The sequence below is a fragment of the Patagioenas fasciata genome, chromosome 10 (assembly GCF_037038585.1).
Source record: "Patagioenas fasciata isolate bPatFas1 chromosome 10, bPatFas1.hap1, whole genome shotgun sequence".
Taxonomy (NCBI): Eukaryota; Metazoa; Chordata; class Aves; order Columbiformes; family Columbidae; genus Patagioenas; species Patagioenas fasciata.
Genome location: NC_092529.1, coordinates 4,381,905 through 4,402,166, shown reverse-complemented (window position 1 = coordinate 4,402,166; position 20,262 = coordinate 4,381,905). Strand labels below are relative to the sequence as shown.

The 20,262-nt window shown below is 44.9% G+C and overlaps 1 protein-coding gene across 9 annotated transcripts in view; it reads left to right on the top strand.

Moving 5' to 3' along the window:
- Window positions 1-20,262, top strand: part of GRIP2 (glutamate receptor interacting protein 2) — a 260,711-nt gene that overhangs the window by 174,265 nt on the left and 66,184 nt on the right. For 2 of the 9 annotated variants that reach the window (XM_065845674.2, XM_065845675.2), the window contains exon 1: window positions 5,387-6,217. The exons of 6 other annotated variants lie outside the window; for them this stretch is intronic. In XM_065845674.2, coding sequence (XP_065701746.1) covers window positions 6,178-6,217 — 40 coding nt within the window. In that variant the 5' untranslated portion in view covers window positions 5,387-6,177. Of the gene's footprint in view, window positions 1-5,386; window positions 6,218-14,443; window positions 14,512-20,262 lie in introns of those variants that run through there. One more of the 9 variants, XM_071812949.1, reaches the window with a different exon arrangement.

The following is a 20,262-nucleotide window of genomic DNA, read 5'->3' as shown; positions in this document are numbered from 1 at the left end:
ACTGCAGATCACGGACTGAGGTATTGGCTAAAAGGGTTCAGTAAGGAGGAGCTGCCTGGAGGAGGTGGGTGAACTGTGGAGGTTAAACCCGGAAATGCTGGGAAACACTTTCAAGCAGTGTGAGACCATGCCTTGGTGGGGGCATGGCTTTCAGACACGATTCTGGTGATGGTGCCTGTTTTTTATGGCTCTTGACTGCCGTTTGAAACGCCTGTGCTAGCTAGCGGTGTGACATCCCCTGCCAGATGGTTGCAGAAAGCACAGACCTGACCCCACGGTTCACTGAGAAAAGCCCCAGAAGCAAGACAATCCATGGGGGAGGCCAGGAGAAGGATGAGAGGTGTGCATGGAGTCACCATCGGGACCATGGTGACGAGTGTTTTTGTGGATCTGAAAGATGTTGTACCTAAAATGGTTAGAAGAAACCCCTGTGAGTACTGAAAATGGCAGCATGCTGTTCTCTTTTAGGTTTTGGGTTAGAATTTTTTAATTCACAAACCTCTGTAGCTCTTTCTCTTCAATGACAGTCCCTTTCATGTAGTCCAGCCCCTTAAATTTGCTGCTGTTAGTAATGAAGATCGTACATCCCATCTCGTTTGTCAGCCCAGTGACTTGACCCTTGAGTTTTACTTGTGGCCATTTATTCTTCTTGTTTTTGCCAGGAACACATGTGGAGAAACCAAAGGTAAAGCATCAGTGAATATGTATTTGGAAGGTGAACGTATAGACCCTTAAGTTCAGAGGACCAGCTAGTGAAGATAGTCATGACAGTTAAATGTAGTTCATTGTTCATTTTGGTGGAGTGTGGTGTCTTCTGTGCACATGAAGTTGAGAAAAGATGTTTTCTCTCCTCCACTTAGCTAAAAGCTTCTAGGTAACCCACTTGGCCTTTAGTTGCTTACAAAAGGAAAGGGCTGAGCCATTGCTGGTTCTAATTTCTTACCAGGTGTCTGATGAAGAAGGGTAGACTGATTTGGAGAGAAAGGACCCGTGCTGTCCCAGACACAGACTCGCTGACTTGTTTGTAAATTTAGCAAGTGAATATTCAAGTACCTGGGCTTGCACCTACCTGCAATAAGGAAGGAAAGATCCCGCGCTGTTAGGAGGGAAGGAGATCTGCTGATGTTTGGTCACTGGCAACAGCCAGAAGTTTCAGGATTTTAAAAACTGCAACTTCCATTCACTATAGTTTTGAGATTTGGTTCTTTTCCAAACTAAAAGTCTATTGCTTTAGTGTGCATTTTAGCCCAGTTAGGGATGCTGGTGTACAGGCAAAACGCATAATTGGGGAACGTTGAAGTGCTGGTGTCACATGGAGACGGGGTCACTGCAATGGTTCCTTCTTCCCATTAATCACAGCTCCGGGAGGCATCCTGCATCCCCACCGCTCCCCCGCGGTGCTGTCAGGCGATGACAGATGTGGATGTCCTGTTTTGAAATGGTTAAGCAGAAAAAATGTTCAGCAACCTTTTTATTATGCTCTGGTGGTGGAGGGGGTGGATGTGGCTCTTGGAAGCAGCTCCGGCAGCACTCGCCATCGCGGCGCTCTGCGTGTGTGCATGCAGCAAAGGCTCTAATTGCCTGCTGGATGGGTTAATTTATCTTTCAGTGTTCATTACCTGTAATAAATAATGTTTAGGACTGGCTGGTGGAATTTGCACTTAAAGAATAATCAAGGACTTCTTCCTCTGGCTCCATTATTAAACTGTTTAAGTACCCTTTTCTTTAATTTTTTTTTTTAATTTTTTTTTTTAGTCTGTTCTGCCTTTCCCATAAAAATATCCAATAAAATAGTATGTTGTGTTTTGGATCTGTGTGTAAAAAAAATAGGGCATCTGCTTCAACCAGAGCTGAGCCCCGCTGCAGGCCTCGGGCTGGCGTGCAGTTGTCTGGGGTTTCTAAATAAGCCTAACTACGTAAAATTGGAGCAGATGAAATGGAGCAAATGTGCAGTCAGTGGATAGCTGGGTAATCAGCTGTGAAGTCTCTTCCACCAAGAGAGTGATGGGTCTTCCTCGTGTCCCTCCTCCTCCTCCTCCCTGTTTGCTGCAACCAAGAATCAATGGAGGAGTGTAGGCTCTCCTAACCTCTTGATTTTGTGCAGGCTTGGTGTTCCCTGTACAAACTGTCTGTCCCAGTGGGATGCTGGAAGCGCTGGGTTTGCTGTGCCAGTAACAAGCCTTGGCAGGGTGGATGAGCAGGGAGAAGGGTCCCCAGCCCCAGGCGCACCCTTGATGTGCACGGGTTATTATAAATGGAAGAAGTAGGATGGGGAGAAGGGGGATAGCAATATAAAATCTTAATCTAAGATCTGAATTTAAAAGAAATAGGAACTATCTGCGTCAGTTGCTTCTGAACCTTTCCTAACCCAAAGCAATTTTTGTTGCTATTAATACAATTTTTATATGCGGTTAGAACTTCGGTGTTTCTCTGCGCACAGTAAGTGCGTGTGGTTGGGTGTTTTTCCTCATCATTTTCCTGTGGCTGACAGTTCATTACGTTTGTTCAGCTGTCTTCAGAGAGCCTCCTGGGGCTTCCCACTGCGGAGCGATGCGAGATCCTTTCCGTGTTCTCCCGCGCTCAGAGCATGTTCAATGCTAAATGGTCCATTTCGGGGCCTTGCTGGAGCGTTCCGCAGTCCTGTGACTTCTGACGAGGATGCGCGTTAAATAAGTAATGGTTTAAATCGCAGGAACGAATACCCGTCAAGCAGTGGACTAAATCATTGATATCCTGAATAGCCTGTGATCTTCCCTCTGCTGACCTCCCTGTCTTGTTTGCATAGAAGTGTATTCTGTAAATGTCAACCCAACCGTTTTAAGCCATGTAAGGTTTGCAGCTTTGCTCGCACCGATGTTCTGGGAGGATTTGTACGTTAGCTCTGGGGAAAGAAATATGAAGTGTTGGGTACAAGAAATGATAAACTAAGTGCTAGTACATGTGTGTACATGTAAGGGTAGCTACTCTTTCCTTATAACAAATGGATTTTGCTTTAAGGTCAGCCTGTTCCTAAGAAGAGCCGATTCCCTTTTGTCTACCCTGGTGGTTTGTTGACTGGTGTTGCCCCTGTAGCTGTGTGGATGAGATCCAACAGCCTGTGCAGATGGATGTTTCCAGTAGGGACCACCCAGCAGCTGTTCCAACCATGGGCTGTCCTCAGCCCACACTGTCTTTCAACTCAGCATTTTACATTGAAGGTGGCGACCAAGAACCCTCTTTACTCCTAGGATGGTAATAGGAGATGAATACATGCCAGGAAAGCAGAACTGAGGTGTGTGATTAACTTATTTTTCCAATGGGCACAGTGTGTGGGTAAAAACCAGACATTCTTAGGTGGGGCTTGTATGCAGTTGACATTGCCAGAACGTTTTTGGATAGCTGCTAATTCCGAGCACACAAGCATAAAGTTGATATCAAGTGGTACAGGAGGATGTACAGACTGTTCATGAAAAAATCAAAGCCCTACATACTGGTTGTCGAACTATAGCTTGGTTGATGCCTCATGTTCTTTTATGACATATATATTATGATGTTGTAACGTATCTTTTTGGGCTGCCTGATTTTGTTGGTGTATGCAGTGAACGCTTTTCCTTCTCCATTAGAAACTCAAGCTGTTCACTTCAACTGGTTTTAATGTAGTGCAACCTGAAACATGAAGAAAACGTTGTCTTTATGACTTTTGGCCAGAAACTGTAAACATCTTTATCCTCCCCAGGCTCTTGGCACACTGGGCTCTTGCCAACCAACTCAGTGAATGCCACAATAAATTCTGGGTTTGAAGTGCCAAAATAAAGGCTGCTTCTTTCTCACCAGTAGCAGAGGAATGGGGCAGCACCATACAGTTCTTGCCCACAAAAACAAGCGTCTTCAACTATGTAGCAGACCTGCCCTCTCATACCCATTCTCAACACAGTGGATATTCTGGGAAACATTTTATGGTGGCACAAATATAAATGGTTGCGTAGAGGCTTTCTTTAAAGCATCCTATTGGAGATGTCTGTTTCATGGCATCCAAAGCAATGGGTGATTCTCAAATTAGCAGCTGCTTCTTGTGTTTGCAGTGGAACTGGAGATGTTTTTTTCCTTTAAGATGAGATTCCTCTGCAGCAAAAGCATTAATAGCTGTGTGAAAAGATTTCTAATTACAAATTTCAGCTCAATTACTAATTAAGTCTATTGTCTGACCGAACAACTTCTTAAAAACAAATTATGGACCAAAATATCTCTTTTGTAAGTAGGTTTTTCTTACTTAGTAATTTTATTGCTTTTGTATAAGTTGTCTGCAGATGAAACAGCTGAGTTCAAATCAAAATAGAGATGCTGCTGCATTTCAGTCCAAGGAAGAACTCTGACGTTAGGCTGAAACCCAGTTCTCCTCCTACACATGTTCTATAGAGAATTAGGGTCTTCAGGTCTACAGAATTTCCTGCTGGCAATCCACATGTGTTCAGGCCCTTTTGATTTATCCTGATTTGTTTCCTACAGAAACAAGACTTAACTGTGCTGCCTCTCCACAGGAGTCTGGATGCCACCTTCTAAATTTTGAACCTCTTGACCACTTTCAGCCCAATCTAGTAGGAGTCTCAAGCACAACTGGGCCCTCCTACAAAAATGTAGATGGCTTTTGTGTTTTTGTGCCTCAGACCATGCTTTTCTTGCTCTCCCTTCACCATTTCTGGGTATAAACTTGCTGTTATAGATGATACCAGTTCCAAAGGGAATATAGCGAATATGGAGAAAACTGACTTTTGGATATAAGCCATGGGCTGGCTGGTTGAAACAGAGTTTGTGTCTCACAGCTTAGCTGAAATGGGGACCTAGGTGGTGTTGCAGGCGGGGTGCAAACCCTGCACGCGCCCTTGCTGCTCCCTGCACCTCCGGGCTGGGATGGTACCACCACCATCGCGCTCTGTATCTCATACACAAGTCAGCCTACTTCATTTTGCATTTTAATAGCAAAGGAAGCAAAGACTGGTTTATTGCAAGAATTTATTTCCAGACCAGTTCCTTCTCTCCACCCACGGTGCAGGACCGGTGTTTTGGGATAAGCCATGAAGCATCGTATCCCAGAGGGCAGGACTCCTTGTGAGCCAGCTGGTGACCAGCATTGCCCCCGAAGCCTCGCTGCAGTCCTTTGCTCGCCCAAATCCTAGAACAGGGCTTGCAGACGTTTTGCCATTGGCAGCTCCTCTGCCCTTCCTAAGAAAGGGTTAAACCGAGTTTTTAGAAAATGCTGTAGGCAGGACATAAGACTGCGGCTTCATCCTCCCTTACGCTCTTCATGTGTGTGTGTTTGGGAGGCAGCAAATGCTTTGACAGCAGCTTGACATTGCCTTGAAAGGTGCTGGAGGCTCTGCAAGCGCTTGCCAAGAGGGGGTGGGAGGGGAGGAAAGTGTGTCAGGCACTACTGCAGTCGCAGCCTCCTCTTGCGCTCGCTCAGCCCCGCTGCCGCTGCTGCAACTTGGAGCTTTGCTCCAGGCTCCGTTGCCGGCCAACTTCTGCGGCTCCTCTGGGCACGGCGCGGAGGCAGCGGGACCTCTGCTGCAGCACCAGCTGCCCGCGGTTCCTTTTATTTAATTTTATTTATTTATTGTTTCCCCTCTGCCTGAAATCCCCATGAAAGCCACCGAAGGGCTCAGGCAGGAAAGGGCCAGCGCATCTCCACGGGATGATGTCCGCTGCCGGGCGGCGGAGCGCGAGGTGGAATACCGCTGGGAATGAAGTGCACGCTCGACATTTGCTGCATCTGCCGGGGAGTCAGGGTTCAGTGGCTGCCTCCCCTTCCACCAGCTGTTCCCTTTAATCACTGCGCTTCTAACTTTTGCTTTGCAAAGCCTGATGGCCAGTCGAGCCGAGAGAACTAGCGCTGGGATTTTTAGGACTAGCTAAAAAACCCTGTACCCTTCATTTTCCTATTTTTACACAGGACTGGCGAGTCACACTTTAAACAGCCATGTAAAGACATTTCTTTCTGAAGGAACGCCACGTTTTTTGAGTCCTCATAAACTGGAGTGCCCAGGACTATTTCTTTTCATTTTCGTGCCGTGAAGTGCGGAGCAGCGTGTGCCCGCTGGGCTGTGGGAGGCAGCCTGAGCTGGCTGGGAACTGATTCCAGTGCAGGGAGAGAAAGGAGCGGCTGTTGCAATTAGTTGAATGATTTGATAGATAACAGCAGACATGCTTTGTGGACTGAAAAAGGATTTGCAGTCAGACTTTGGTGAGTGAGCCCGTCTGTATCTAATTTTCCCCCCCCCTCCTTCAGTAGTTTACTTTTGTTTACTCACATTTCCTTTAACCACCTTAAAAATCATTAACAATTTCATGTGCTACTTTGCAGGGGGTTTCACAATCCCAACCTTTGCATACAAACTGTGACTTAATTGCTTTGATTTGCAAAATAGCTCTCTGCTTCTCCGGAAGGAATTTCTCCCTGTGACCACTGGAGAGTACCCTTCAGGCTGCTCCCCCTTCCCCTTCTGCAGCTGGAAGATTGGCAGACACAGGGGCTGCTCTTAAGGCACCCCAGAGCCTTTACAGCTTTATTTTATTTAATGTATTTATTTTTAACAATACCTAAATGTAACTCTTATTTTTCAAGATAAGCGTGTGGGTGGGCTTGGGCATTGAGCAATGGTGAATGAGGGCCTGGGGGGGAAGGTGGGGGTAAGAGACTCTGCTAAACATGGTGGGATCGCTGCCGTCGCCCCCGTCTCCTGTGTAATCTCCTGCTGCCATGTCAATAAATATTTCAGCTCCTGCTGGAAATCTGCCATTTCAATGAGGTGCTGAGCTCTGTTTTAGAAACCTGAGGTGAGCAATCCACTATTACCATAGAGTATAAGAGATGTATTTCATCTCTGCAAAAGAGTGTAGAAGGGCACCTTTACAAAGGGCACAGACACCAAACCCTGGCCCCCATCTTGCCAGGGTGGACAGCCTCTGATATTTCTGACTTGGTACAATATTCAGGTACTTTGTTGCATGCTGTAGCTCTGTTTGTTGCAGCTAAATGTACTGCATGGAGCTCACCCTGCTGCTCTGATGCAAGCGTTTCCCTTCTGAAGGCTGAGGCATCCGAGTTGGAAGTACAGAGGTAATTTATGGTTTCTGAATCATTTTACATTGCCTGAAGTGATGTATTGGGACTGACTTTGTCCTCTCCTTGGCCTCAGGATGTCCTAAAGCATCAACCTAACTTTAGACAATTGTTTTCCGTCCTAAATCTGAGAGGTAAAATAAACCAGGTGTAAAGCAGCTTAACCTGGCTGTGTTGCCTTATTCCATGGACATTGACTAGATGCAATGTCCACTTAATGTAGCAGCAGAGCAAAGCGTGGTTTAGGGGCTTATTTTAAAGCCTCCTGAGACATGGCGATGAGTCCTGGTAGGCAGAGGGAGTCTGGGCGCGTGATTTAACAGGGCAGGAATGCAGCTGTTCCACGAAAAGATCAAAAGACAGCTTGGCAGGAGCTCCCATTGCTCTTGGGGCTGAGCCATAAGCTGGGCCCCTGGCTCAGAGGTGGCTGACACCGGCTGTGCTGCAGGAGTCTGGAGGCCACCAGCCACAGGGGATCATTCCTACAGTTCCTCAAACGTATCACCAGATGCATCTGGTGCTTCATTCATGCAAGTCCTAGTGATTGCTGTGTTGCTGCAAATGGTGATGTTGTCTGGGCGTTGAGTGACCAAAGGAGAAGTATTCCTGATCGCAGCCCTAAACCTTTCTTGGAGAACTTTGGGAAAATGTGATGTGTAGCTCTGTCTTGTACCAGGGAATGGTGCAGTCATTGAGCTGGTAAGGAAGCCTTCTTCACCCTGGTATCATACCTTGGACCTTGTGCTGGTGGTGCTCCTGAGGCCCAAGCCCATGCTTTCATCACCCAGTAGGAACTGGTTTCCTCAGCATCCCACAGACAGTCCTTTGCACCAGCCACAGAGGAAGGACAGAGGGGTGGGTGACCATCTTATTCGTGTCTGCCATCCCTTTTTTTCTTAGTTATTTTACTTCATTGAGAATACCTTTAAGGGGGGCTGATTACAATGCACCAGGTTTGCTTTTGCTGAAGCTCAGCAAAGCTGTCTTCTGGTCACTTAACCTGGGTTCTTAATGGGATTTTCTCCCGTCAACCTGCTTTGTTTTCATGGCACTCATCTCATCCTCTGGAAATCATCTGAGATGGAAGCAATAAAATGAGTTGCTATCATATCACTCATTTTAGCACTTTAAGTGTGATGGGCAAAAGTAAAAAACAGATGGATTTTTTTCAAACAGGCATCTAGATGTTTCAGAACTGCTTCTCTGGCCCACAACCATTAGAGTCTTGATTTCTTCCTCTCCGCCAGCCACTCTCGAAAGTTTACTGTGGCACATGTCAATAATACTGAGCTTTTGCCTGCCCTTCAGAACAGAAGGGTCAGAGATTGCAAACCAGCAGTGATGTTTTGTGGAAGGTGGGGAAAGCATTGATCTCCTGGTTAGAGCGCGCCTGTGTGTGGCTCTGCAGGTACCAGTGTGCTGGTGTGTTTCCACAGGAGACCTCGTAATCTCGCAGTTGGAGGACTTCCCTGAAATGCTTTGTGGCCTTTCTGAAGTCCAAGAAGACCCTCTATGTTTTGCTCTAGTAAACCTGATGTTCAGTCAGTCCTTGCTGCAGGATCACTGCAGGATGGGCAGGACGACAGAGCTCATAGGATCTTCGTGCTGCTCCAAGTGATCAGCTGAGGATCCCATCACAAACCAGCCCAAGTTATATGGTTAATTGATTATGGCATAGGCAACTTCATAAGACCCTTTGTATTTCAAATGTATGCATTTGAACGACTTTTTTTTTTTATTTTTAAAAATATGGTTTGTATAGAAGGCGAAGGAAAAATAGAGGTAGTAGATGAGAATGTTGAGTGCTTTTCTGTCGTTTGGTTTAAGGGTGGTTTTGTTGTTGCTGTTAGATGCTGTGCTTTTAGTGTAGGCAACACAGACTCTGCAGACCAAGGAGAGCAGTGTGATTTTCTTGTACCTTCTTTCAGACCAACAAGCTGCACTCTTGGTTTGCAGGGTGGGAATGGTCAGGAAGAAAGACCTGGTAATAGGTCTCTGCCCCTTCCTGCCTGGTTTTCAGGGGATCAGCTCCCTGTTCTGAGCTGTGCTCTCTCTGCCATAGCCCCAGATCATCCCAGCGTGCCAAATAGGCAGGGGGAGAAATAGAGGAAAAAAAAATCTGAAAGGGACAGAAAAGTAATGTGAGCAGGCAGAATAAGACAGGAGGAAATCTTCATAGATAAATCTCCTAGGAAGAAAGATTTTATCTTTCTTATTGAAGAATATATCACAATGGTGCTATTTAATATAACTCCTGCTCATCAAGCTGCTTACGTCACTTGTCAGCTTTACCTCAGTGGCAGCAAAATGAAAGATTAAGAGAAAAGTAATGGGGTTGTGCATACCAAGAGACATCTCTGGGTCCAGAGCTGAATCATGGCAATCTTAGTTTACCTGAGCCAGAACTGGGCAGAGAGAGTTGGTCTGGGCCATTCCTCTGCCCTGAGTATTTGCCATTCCTGTGTTATCATCCGTCCATCTTGCATTTGAACACATCCAAGCTTGAAACACCACACCAACTCAAGTTCATTCACTAGACTTAAATATTAAGGAAAAGCTTTCTGCATTTGCAGTTTGGTGCCATTGGCTCCTGTCCTAACACAGATGACAGATTGCTCCTTCCCTTTTAGCATCACTCTTCCAGATGTCTGAAGACAGCAACAACCCTTCCTCTCTCCTCCCTTTCTTCTCTTTAACACAGAGATCTCATTCCTCCCCTCACTCTCAGAAGTTATGGTCTTCTAGATGTCTGATCATCAATTGGAATGAACTGATTCAGTTGGAATGAATTCCAGTGGACCACATCTTTCTTGAGCTGTGGTACCCAGACCTGGGCACTGCATTCCAACTGAGGCTTTTATCCATGTAAAGGAATATTTCACAGATCTGCAGAATATACCCACCTTTATATGTTCCAGAGCGTCAGCTTTTCTTGCATATGACATGGCACTATGGAATTACATATGGTTTTGCAGTCCACAGCATCTGAAGAGTCTTTCTGCAACTGTCACTGAGTTTTTCTCCATCCTTGATTTATTTGATTATTCGTGCCCAGGTCTGGTAGCTTGTGTGCACTTCTACTGAGTTGTGTATTTGTATTTTGTTCAAACATGTATGAATCACTCTGGATTCAAAGCTGACTTTCCAGCCTCCTTCTAGCCCCTCATAGCTGGTGGCTGTCAGTAAACTTAATAAGAACAATCTCTCTGCAATCATCCAGGTCATTTAATGAGAACCTGGAGTCTTACCAGGCTTGGTTTAATACATCCGTCCCTTCTGATTGTGAACAACTGATGAATTTTCTTAGTGTGTGGTTTTCCAATCAGTTTTGCATACACTTCATAATCATCTGTATCCTGCTTCCCAAACATACGTACAAAAATAGCATGTGAAACAGTGTCAGAGGCATTTCTAAAATTGAGGTGTAACAACTTGCATTCTCTGTCTACCCAGCAGTGTTGCTCTGTCATAGAAAGAAATGGAGTGGGCATGACTTATTTGTGGTAGATCCAGGTTTGGGGTTAGTCCTCCTCATTTTCTTTTAGCAGCTCACACACAGATGATGAGTTCCAGGAACTGAAAGAGAAGGTGATGGATTTGTAATTCTCTCGTCCCTGCTTTGAAATCACTTTCCCCCCTCCCCGAGCTGAACATGGCATTTTGCTCTCCTGCAGTCTGTGATGTCTCACCCATCCTCTATAAGGTCTTAAGAATACCCACTGATGGCTTTCAAGCTTCAGTGGCCAGGTCTCTAAAGTTTTGTTGACCGTGTTAAGTATAAATGATCTATATAGTGGAAATGAGTTCCTACAGTTTTCTAGAAATGACCCATTCCACCAAAATTGCTTTTTATACAAGAAAAAAGACTAATTTCCTACAATTTTTTTGTGACCTATAGAAAGAATTCTCTTTTGATTCAGTTTTTGCCCTCCTGTACGGAGGTTACAGAGGTTGTTCTCTTAAAAGATTGTGCTCGTGCATGTCTCATCAGTACATATTTGTTAGTCAAAGGGTATTTTTCAGTGCAAAGGCCAGGCAGATTTAATAAAAGCGTCAGTCCGCAGTGTTGGTTGAACAATTTCTATTGGGGTTTTCTCTCCAGCACTAACTGTTGGAGTCCAGTGTCCAACCCAGAAGTTCGCCTCCCCGCCAACCTGCCTAAGCAAATCTCATTATCCCTGGAAGAGATGCACCCTGGCTTTGAGTGACCCATAGTAAGGGACTGAATTTCATGTGGTGCATCAAGTCTTGCTTTTGGCTTTATGTCCGGGTTCATTATTCTTTACGATGTTTGTTGCATTTTGTTAATCCACATAAGCCAAGGATAACCACACTGCCAAAGCGTTTGTATATGTTAGGGCACGTAGGATTTGGTTTATTTTCAAAACAGACTGTTAAAAATGATACTTGTGTGTGGATGCCAATGTTTATCGCTTGTGATATTATCTACTTAACTCAAGGGTGGAAATCGTATACAGTTTTACCCAGGAGGTCAGAAAAAGGTGTTGGGCAACTTGGAGGGAAGGATGCCTATGCTTTTGTGTTTAGGCATGTGCAGATACTGCAAACAAAAGAAACAATTAAAACTAACAAGTAATAATAACCAGAAAGAGGTGTTGGCGCAGAACTGGAGGAGAGAAAGTAGAGCAAAAATAACTATTTAGCAACATTCATCAATTCACAACTGAACGCTACCAGGCATAAGAACATTTAAGGCTCTTTTCAGCTGTCAGTTCAGCTACCGCATAGTTTTTAGCATGTGAGTAATCCCATCAGGGTGTGCATGGGCTTAAGCCTGGATGGGATAGGACCCCCAGGTCATCGCACGCCTGTCTGCTCCAGGTGGCAGCAATACCGTTTCAAGACAAGCGTGCTTAAGGGGGAGACGGGAAATCTGGTTCTGTGACAGGCTGACTGCCAGGCTGCTTCCCATTTCTTCTTAATATTATTATTATTATTCCATTGATAACAAAAGAACCCACAAACCTCACCACGCTTGATGTTCTCAGCTGCCAAATTTATTAATCTGTGGATTTACAAATCAGCCTGGTAATTTAAGAGACCTGCAAAATCACACAGGATTAAGATTTTCGCTCCTTCCATTTCCAACAATTGCCATCCTGATTTTTTTTTTTATTTCCATTAAAGCTTTTTTTTTTTGCCTTTGACCGTGTGTTTCTGTTCAAGGATCTGATAATTACACGCTTGGAGATGATGGCTTTTCAAAAGCATCTTTCCCAGCAATTTTCAACTGGAGATGCAGTTAAAAATATCTCCCAGTTTTTTATCAGAAATGTTTTCAGTGATGTGTAATTACGAGCTCTGCCTTCATTCAATTCATCCTGGAAGAATTTGCTTCACAGGGAAATTCATTTCCTAGCTGCTGTGGATGCCAGCATCGTTGGCAGCTGCAGGTTTTTGTGGGGAGGAGGGAAAAAAAAGGCCCAGAATTGAAAATTGCCGTGAAGTAAATTGGTCCCAACACCTGGAAACCATGAAAGGATGCAATATCATACTTTTTTTGTTAAATCATTGTTAAACTGCTTTGCATGTCAGTCCCAAAATGGCCTTGTAAATTATTTAGTATGGCTGAGAGATGAAGAGATGATCCCATTTATTCATGTCTCGCAACTGGTCTGTTTCTTATTGTGCAGGCTCGTGAAATCACGTTAGAAAGGTGGAAGGAGTTGTGGTTTTCTCCCCAGCAGTACTCCAGCTTCCAGTCTCAATGTATAATTAACACTTGTGTGGTATATCGTAATGAAGCTATAAGTTAAGAGCTGTCTTGGGAGAACAATGCTGGCATGAAGGCAAGAAGGGCTATGGAGCAGTTACAAAGAGGATATGCTTTTGTCCTGGGAGGCAGGAACTTCTGCTGGTAAGAGGAAGATCTGGCCCCCTGCTGCCCTGGTGTATGGATGAAAATGGGATTTGCTGCATCCTTTTGCTTCATTGCATCCTCCTCTTTCCCAAAGGAGGCCGGTGGGTCTCTGATCTGGCATCTGCTGCTGTTTTGGAGGTTGTATCCCAAATTGTTTGCAGCTATTGAGTGACCCAACCTGCTTGATTTCCCAAATCACTCTTCCTCTTAGTGTCCCTGGAGCCAGCAGGTCCAGCACACGCGTCCCCTGCCCTGCGGGAGCTCTCACCATAGCCAGGGCAGGATGGCACAGCTCCAGTCAGCGGCTTTTCCCAGCCAAACAGCTGAGCTAATTCTCGGATCCGCTCCGCTGTCTTTGAGCAGCCGTGTGCACGACCGTACGAATGATGACGGTCTGAGTCAAAGCTCTAACAGGTCCCCACTGTTGCTCCACCAGCCTCGGTGCAGCTGTCCCGGGAGTAAATCTGCTTCTCTACGAGGTCTCGGTGGAGATCCTCTCCTTTCCCACCGTCAGCACAATGGCTGATCCGTACGGGGTCATTACTGCTGTGGATGGTTCAGCCTGATGGTGAGGGATACGGCCTGCTCCTGCCCCAGTGATTTATAGAGGGTAATTTCTTTGTGGAATGCAGCACCGTTTGGGTAGGATTGAGCTCTTGGCATAAGTTGAATGCACATGTTTTGCTAAAGGTTTTTTTTTTCAATAGCGTAGTGCACTTCCTTTTTAACCTAATGTGTATGAAACACTGAGCTGTGTTGCTCATGCTGCGAATTTCCTTGAACCTGCAGCCCAGCAGCCCCCTGGGTGCTGGGGGGATCTCGGGGCAGATTCTCTGCAGGTTCGTCCTCAGCTGACTCCTCTGCAGTTTGTAATGAAGCCTCGTGTTTGTGTATGAGGTGGAAATGGCCAGACAGGATCCTGGGATGTACGGCCATAGAGATATGCTTCAAATCCACAGAAATCAGTGGGAAGATGCTTAGGTACATATAGATCTGGATCAGACAGCCTAGGTGACTTGTAAAGCTTGTACCTGTGGAGTTAAAATCAGGGTAAAGTTAGAAGAGCTCAGAGACGGAGTGCACACATCACTCATTACTTCCTATTTTGTTCCCAAACCAGCTTTTACCCTGCGGGCCACGGCTCCCTGCCTGCCCGTGCTGGTACCAGGGGGCCCTTTTCCCTGATGTTCCGCTGTCTTTGCTGCTGGAGCTGGGCTGTGCAAGGCGGCCGCTGCTGTGGAGATGGTGGCAAACGTCACCCAGCTCCGGGCTGGCTCCAGGAACAGTCCAGAGAGCTGCTGTGATTTGTGAGGCTGGGCAAGAGGAATGAAGAAACAAAGAGAAGTCGGTTATTAATAATAATAACAACAACTTTAAAAAGAATCAAAGCAACTCCCCTTCCCCTTTCTATTTCAATTTACCCCCTGCCTTCCTACTTATGTGAGCTGAGCAGAGGGACCCCATTGCTTAGAGGAGGATAAATGTTCACCTTGCAGGAACTGGAGAACAAAACGTTCTGGAGGCTGTGCTGGAGGTGAGCGAGCAGAGCTCTGCTGCTTTTCTCTCCTTTCTAAAAGTCCCTTTATCATTCAGCAGCCAACTTGAGCAGTACCGTGAGCTATAATAGGCAATTAGGTCCTAGCAGATTTATGTGACACTGCCTTTTGTAAACAGTCATGTGTGTTTAATCATTAAATGGATCTGCTGTATGTAACATTCACGGAGCCTATCTCTCCGGTCTCGTCCCCCTGTGTGCAATCTCAGCTCTCTCACACCAGTATAGACCCATAGACATTCACACTTGTGCAAAACTGGTGGGGATGTATTACTTGGCAGCTTCCTTTGGTTCTGGCAGGCAGTGCAAGAGGTAAGTACTTGGCAATATCTGCTCCTGGAGACATCCAGACTCCATCTAGACGTTAGCACGGTAGAAATGGGAGATGCTTGGTGTGGGGTTGTTCCCCGTGCTAATCCTGAGGACCCTGGGCAGGTACCCGCACAGCACCCTGCAAAGTGAACACATCGAGTGGCTGCAGCATTCCCCAGGCTTCCTGAGGTCTGAAAAGTTGTCAGGTTTAGTATTCGTAGTTAATTTTAGAAATACCTGCACGTGCTGCTCTTCCACGCATCTATTACACACTCGACAGAATCTGCTGGTTTTAATTTTTATTAGCGCAAGTGCCTTGTTGAATCAAAATGAAGTGGGTATTTGGGAAGCGTAATGTGCAGCATTACGCTTAATGGCCTGTGCTCCTGAGTGGAGAAACGCTTCGCTCCGGTCCCCTCTCTCCCCAAGACTCTGCGGTCTTTAACTACACCTGAATTTTCCCCGAGTTCATCGCTGCTTCCTATCCTTTATAAAGCTGTAAAACTCCCAGCTGCATCTTTTTAGATGTGTGTTGGGTATTTTCAGATGAATGCTCTTATTCAGATATAAACATGCTGGGCCTGGGGGTGCAGGTCTTGGGGGTTTCCTGCACTGTTTCTTCCACATTCAACTGGAACCCCTTCCTTGTTCAAAGGGAAAGCACGTATCTGCCTAAGGAAAATGCAAAAATGACTTTTTCCCAGTCTTGGGTATGAGTCTGCCGTAAGTGAGTCCCTCTGGCTTTTTGTGATGCTCAGGAGAGCTCGGGCTCTCACTAAATCATTAATACTTTTAGCCATTTTCACCATGAGTTTCTGTGCCTTTTGGGAAATATTGTGCTGGCCATAGTTGAGATTGAGTTCTTCACCCGTGTTGCATCACCCATGTAATGTGAAGCAACTGGAAACCAGCACAACCATTTGCATGAAGGCAGCTACATAAAACACGCAGAGTGCATTAATAAATCTGCTGGAGTGGGGTCTTATCCACCTTTCATACTAAACAGATGTTTGCTTTCATCAGGGTGGTGCTGTGCTGATCTTTGGACACCTGTTAGGAGGGTGGGATGTTGGCAGAGCTTGCAGCCAAGGCTTGATGGGAAGCAAGAAGTGGGGCAAAACCAGGAGCAGAGCTTGTTGGAAGCAAGATTTAATGGGCAACTCAAGGAAATTTTTAACAGCAGGTTTGATGGAGTCAGACCACACCAGTTCCAACATCAAATAACTTTGAGCTTTAAAACTTTATTTCATCTTGTTGTCCTGCTAAATCTGATATTCCCCAGCTCTTTGATATTTCTCTCCTTCTCCCTCCTTCCTTCCTTTCATTTTAAGTAAAGTTCTTGCTTAAACTTTCTTTAGTCTTTTAACTATAAGCTTATTCCATCTCTCACATAGCTCCTGTGAATCCTCCTGACACAGCTGAGGATAAAAGCAGCCCAGCCATGTACACGGGCCATTACATAATAGATGGTTTGTGTGTCAGAGTCTAAAATCTACATGTGTTTAGACAGTCATGAAGTGGGAACGTCTGTATATATTCATATATAATGGCTTTTACCACATGAATGAATAATCCAACTCCCACGACTTGGTATTTACTTTTTTTGAAACATTGCTACTTAGCTGAACACTGAGGGGAGAATCACATTTACGGGAATTAAGTCTTAGTAAGGTTTAACGGAGCTGCGTGGATAAGCTGGAAACAAGTCTAAATGGGGTGCCAGAAATCTTTCTTTTAAAATAGTTAATGCTGTCTGGAACTTCTTCCTGATTTCTTGACTCCCACTGTTTTTTAAGCACTTCGCATCAGAATGCAGTGCAAATCCGGTATAAAGCACCTGATTTGCAACCTACTGTATTGAATGTCTTCTCATGCAATGCCATCTTCCAGCAGAACTAGCTGGCTTTGCAGTCCTCCTAAAAGGGGTTCCCAAACTTTGGGGGCTGCATTTCGAGCTGGGGGTCCCGCTGGGGGATTTTCCCGTTGCAATGTCGCTGGTGACCCTGGCTGTGAGATACGTTGGTGCATTGGGCCATGGGATGATGGAAGAAGCCATGGGAGATACAGCCCCACACACACTCAGAAGAAGGCTGGGGACTTGGTACATCTGCTCTCTGCTGGGTCAGGCTGGTTTATTCTGTCCCCGCAGTCAGCAAAGCCCCTGAGCCCTGTGCCAGCTACAGGTACCCGGGGTTGTCCTCGGTCACCAAACTGCTCTGATTTTTCTAACTCCTTTCACAGCTGTAGCCTAGTTGAGACAAGATCAGTGCAGCAGCGAAACGAGGTTGTGGACAGCTTTGATATCCCCTTCTCATAGTCTGACTTTTTTATACAGGTGCTGATGGCATTCTTTAGGTTTTATATAAATCTGTTTTCTTGCTTCACCCCTTGATCCCTGGCTCATGCTTTTATTAAATGTTACTGCACTGAAGTGCATCTCTTCTGTTGCCTGATGTGCTCTTTTTTTGTTGTTGCTGTTTTGTTGAGTTTGTTTTCTTGTGGTTTGCATGGATTTTCTCACTGCAGTCGGCACTGAGATTGATTCACATCACGCGTGGACCTGTATCAATCTCGGCCACCTCTTGACCTGGCACAGTGTATCTCCCAGATTTGATTCCTCATTTCATTTTCTGGGCCTTTTCCCTGAGCAAGAGCAGGTTTGTAATTGGGGGCAGAGAGAAGGTGCCAACCTGGATGAGTGATGGGGTGACCTTCCTTGAGCAGCCCTGCTGGGCTCCCCTTGTTAAATCTTGCTGGTGCAGGGGTTGCCCTTGCCAGACCGGTGCTGCTCCTGGAGGTCAGCAGGGACGCAGGATGCGATTCAATGTACAAAGAGGTTTTCCCCAGCCCTTCATCTAGGGAGTTATCTTTTCTAGTAGGTTTCCTTAAGACTGGTTTACCATTCTTAGTTGCTTTCTGCATTGCATGCTGTAAGTTTAGCAGAAGTGCTAAAATTTGATGCATGGTCTTGGGAGAGCTTGTTTTTGGTTTTTGACTGTTTTTAAATGAGCAGGTAATAGTGGCCACTAGGTTTAGGTGGCAGCAGTGATTTGAGTGCTGAAGTCTAATAAACTGACAGTATTTAATTTAATTTGATTTAAAAGCCACAACAGAGCTGCCTTTTCTTATTCAGCAGGCTGCTTTGCTTCTCTTCTCCATCTCCATATTCAAGAGAAAGTTTGGAAGCTTGCGTGGAGTTAAAAGGGAAAATTGTATTCCCTTGCCCGCTAGGATTTACTGCTGCCTGTTGCGTAGATGAATAAACCCATTTGTATCTAGAGAGACATTCTTCCCTGGGAATGGCGTTAGACTTTATCGGCTATTTCTCACCACGTTACAATTGCTCACTTGGATAACTGTCATGAGAGATCAGTCTGAAAATGTATTTTATTCCTCTTTAGTTTTTACTCTTGAAAGGTAGTTTCTTCAGACAACACAGTCAGTATGTCAGCAATATTTCATCTTCCTAGCTTATTGTTAGGCTCTCCCAAGTACAGGCTACACTGCTTAATGAGGGAAATTGCCAGATTGACTGGAAAATGTAACTTCAATAACATCATTTCGGGCACTAGAACTATGGAGAAGTAATAATCTCATTGACTTTGTTTCTGCACTATTCGTGTCCCTCGTGTACGAAATTACTGCAAATAAAGCGTGTGGGCAAATGTGATCTGTAAGAGGGTGAGGAGCCGTGTGGTTTCCCCTATAACCGGGTCGTTCCTAAATATAAACTGAGGAAGCTGTCTGAAAATGCCTGGGAGGGTGAGAGGGATTGCGGGAAGTCTCTCTCCCTTTCTCTCTTTATTCTTTAACACTAGAAATTCAAATCTATCTGGGGAGTGCTGAAGAAAAGTGAACTGGAGAGGGCTCAGTGAGTGAAAAGAGACCTTTTTGGTATTGATATTTTTAGAGGATGCTTTGGGAGAGGTGCATAGAAGTGAAGATGTTTGGGTTTTGTTTGGGAAAGGCTTTTTGTGCTGAAGACTATGCTATGCTATGCTATCTTCAAGCAGCGATTAATAAGCCTAACTTAATGCACAAAAGCATATCCTCACCAGAATGGGAAAAGAGTTGTCCCTGATATTTTTAAACTAAAGAAAGAAAAGAAATCACAGATTACTTCAGAAGAACATACTGCACTCTTTTGTGAGCAGAAGAGCAAAAGAACCCTTATTTTTAACAGTATTGCAACCAATATCCCTTGTTCTCGCTACCATGTGAAGAAACACAAGTGGTGAAGCTGGTCGAGAGCTGGTTTGCACAGCAGCTCTTTGCTTTGCAGAGAGCAATAATTTGGGTATTTCCTACTCAAACCTCAATTTTAATGAACGTTACAGGCCTATAACCCTGTTCCAGGCAGCTCTCTCTCCCCCCAGGTTGATGGATACTGGCCACTGGTTTCCAGAGATGCAAACGGATGGTAGATGGATGGATGTATAGACAGCACAGGAAGTTCATTTTCACAGAAAAACAAGGAAAAAAGTGGAGCTGAATTTAAGAAAAAAATTTTAGTGACTTTTTCAAATATTTTTTTCCTTCTATCTCTCAGTACAGCTTGAGTGGAAATTAAGAACTGCTTCCAGGTCCTTTATCGCACGCTCCCTCAGATGCGCCGATTAGATAAGTAAGAGTTCCTCTGCACTGGCTTCCAAAGCAATAACGGTGACAGACAGTGCATTGTAGCAATGTCTCAGGTATATTAAAGACATGACTGCAGATTCTTAAATCGTCTCCGTTTCATTTCTTCCCCTTTTATGCTTTTTTATGGAACGTCATGTATTTAAAGAAAGCATGAGGGGTACCAGATTTTGGCATTGCAAGCCGGGTCCAGCTTTTATTCTTATCAGATGGGACTTAGATCAGTCCTTGGAAAGTATTTAATATCCTGTGAAAGTTGATGTGTGAATTAAATCTTTCCATAGCCTGGCTTATCTGCAGAGCCAACTCAAATGGGCTTTGTGTGTGCACACACACAAAATTAGATCTTCTGCTCATTTACTAAAAGCTGAAACTCTCTTCACTTCTCCATAAGAAGTAGGAATCTTCTATCAATGTTATGTATTTGCTGAAGGTTTGCAAAGGGGAAGAAATATGCTCTGGTATCCCTTGGAAGTCAACCTGCTCGCTAACAGAGGCATGTTCTGGCTCTTATCTTGGTCTCATAAAGGCTACTGCTACGTAAATAACTATCTACATCATTTCTGGTTGAAAATGGTTACTCGAAACAAATTGTTCCTTTAAAAGTAATTTTGGTTTCTTATTAAAAAAATAATAAACACAAGAACAAAGCATGGAGTTTTCTGTTGAACAATAGGCTGTTGTATCTTTTATAGATCTGTTTCCTGTGAAAAATGCAGCAGGTGGTTATGAAATTACACATGCCTTAGAAGGGCTGGTGGATAAATGAATACAAACTTT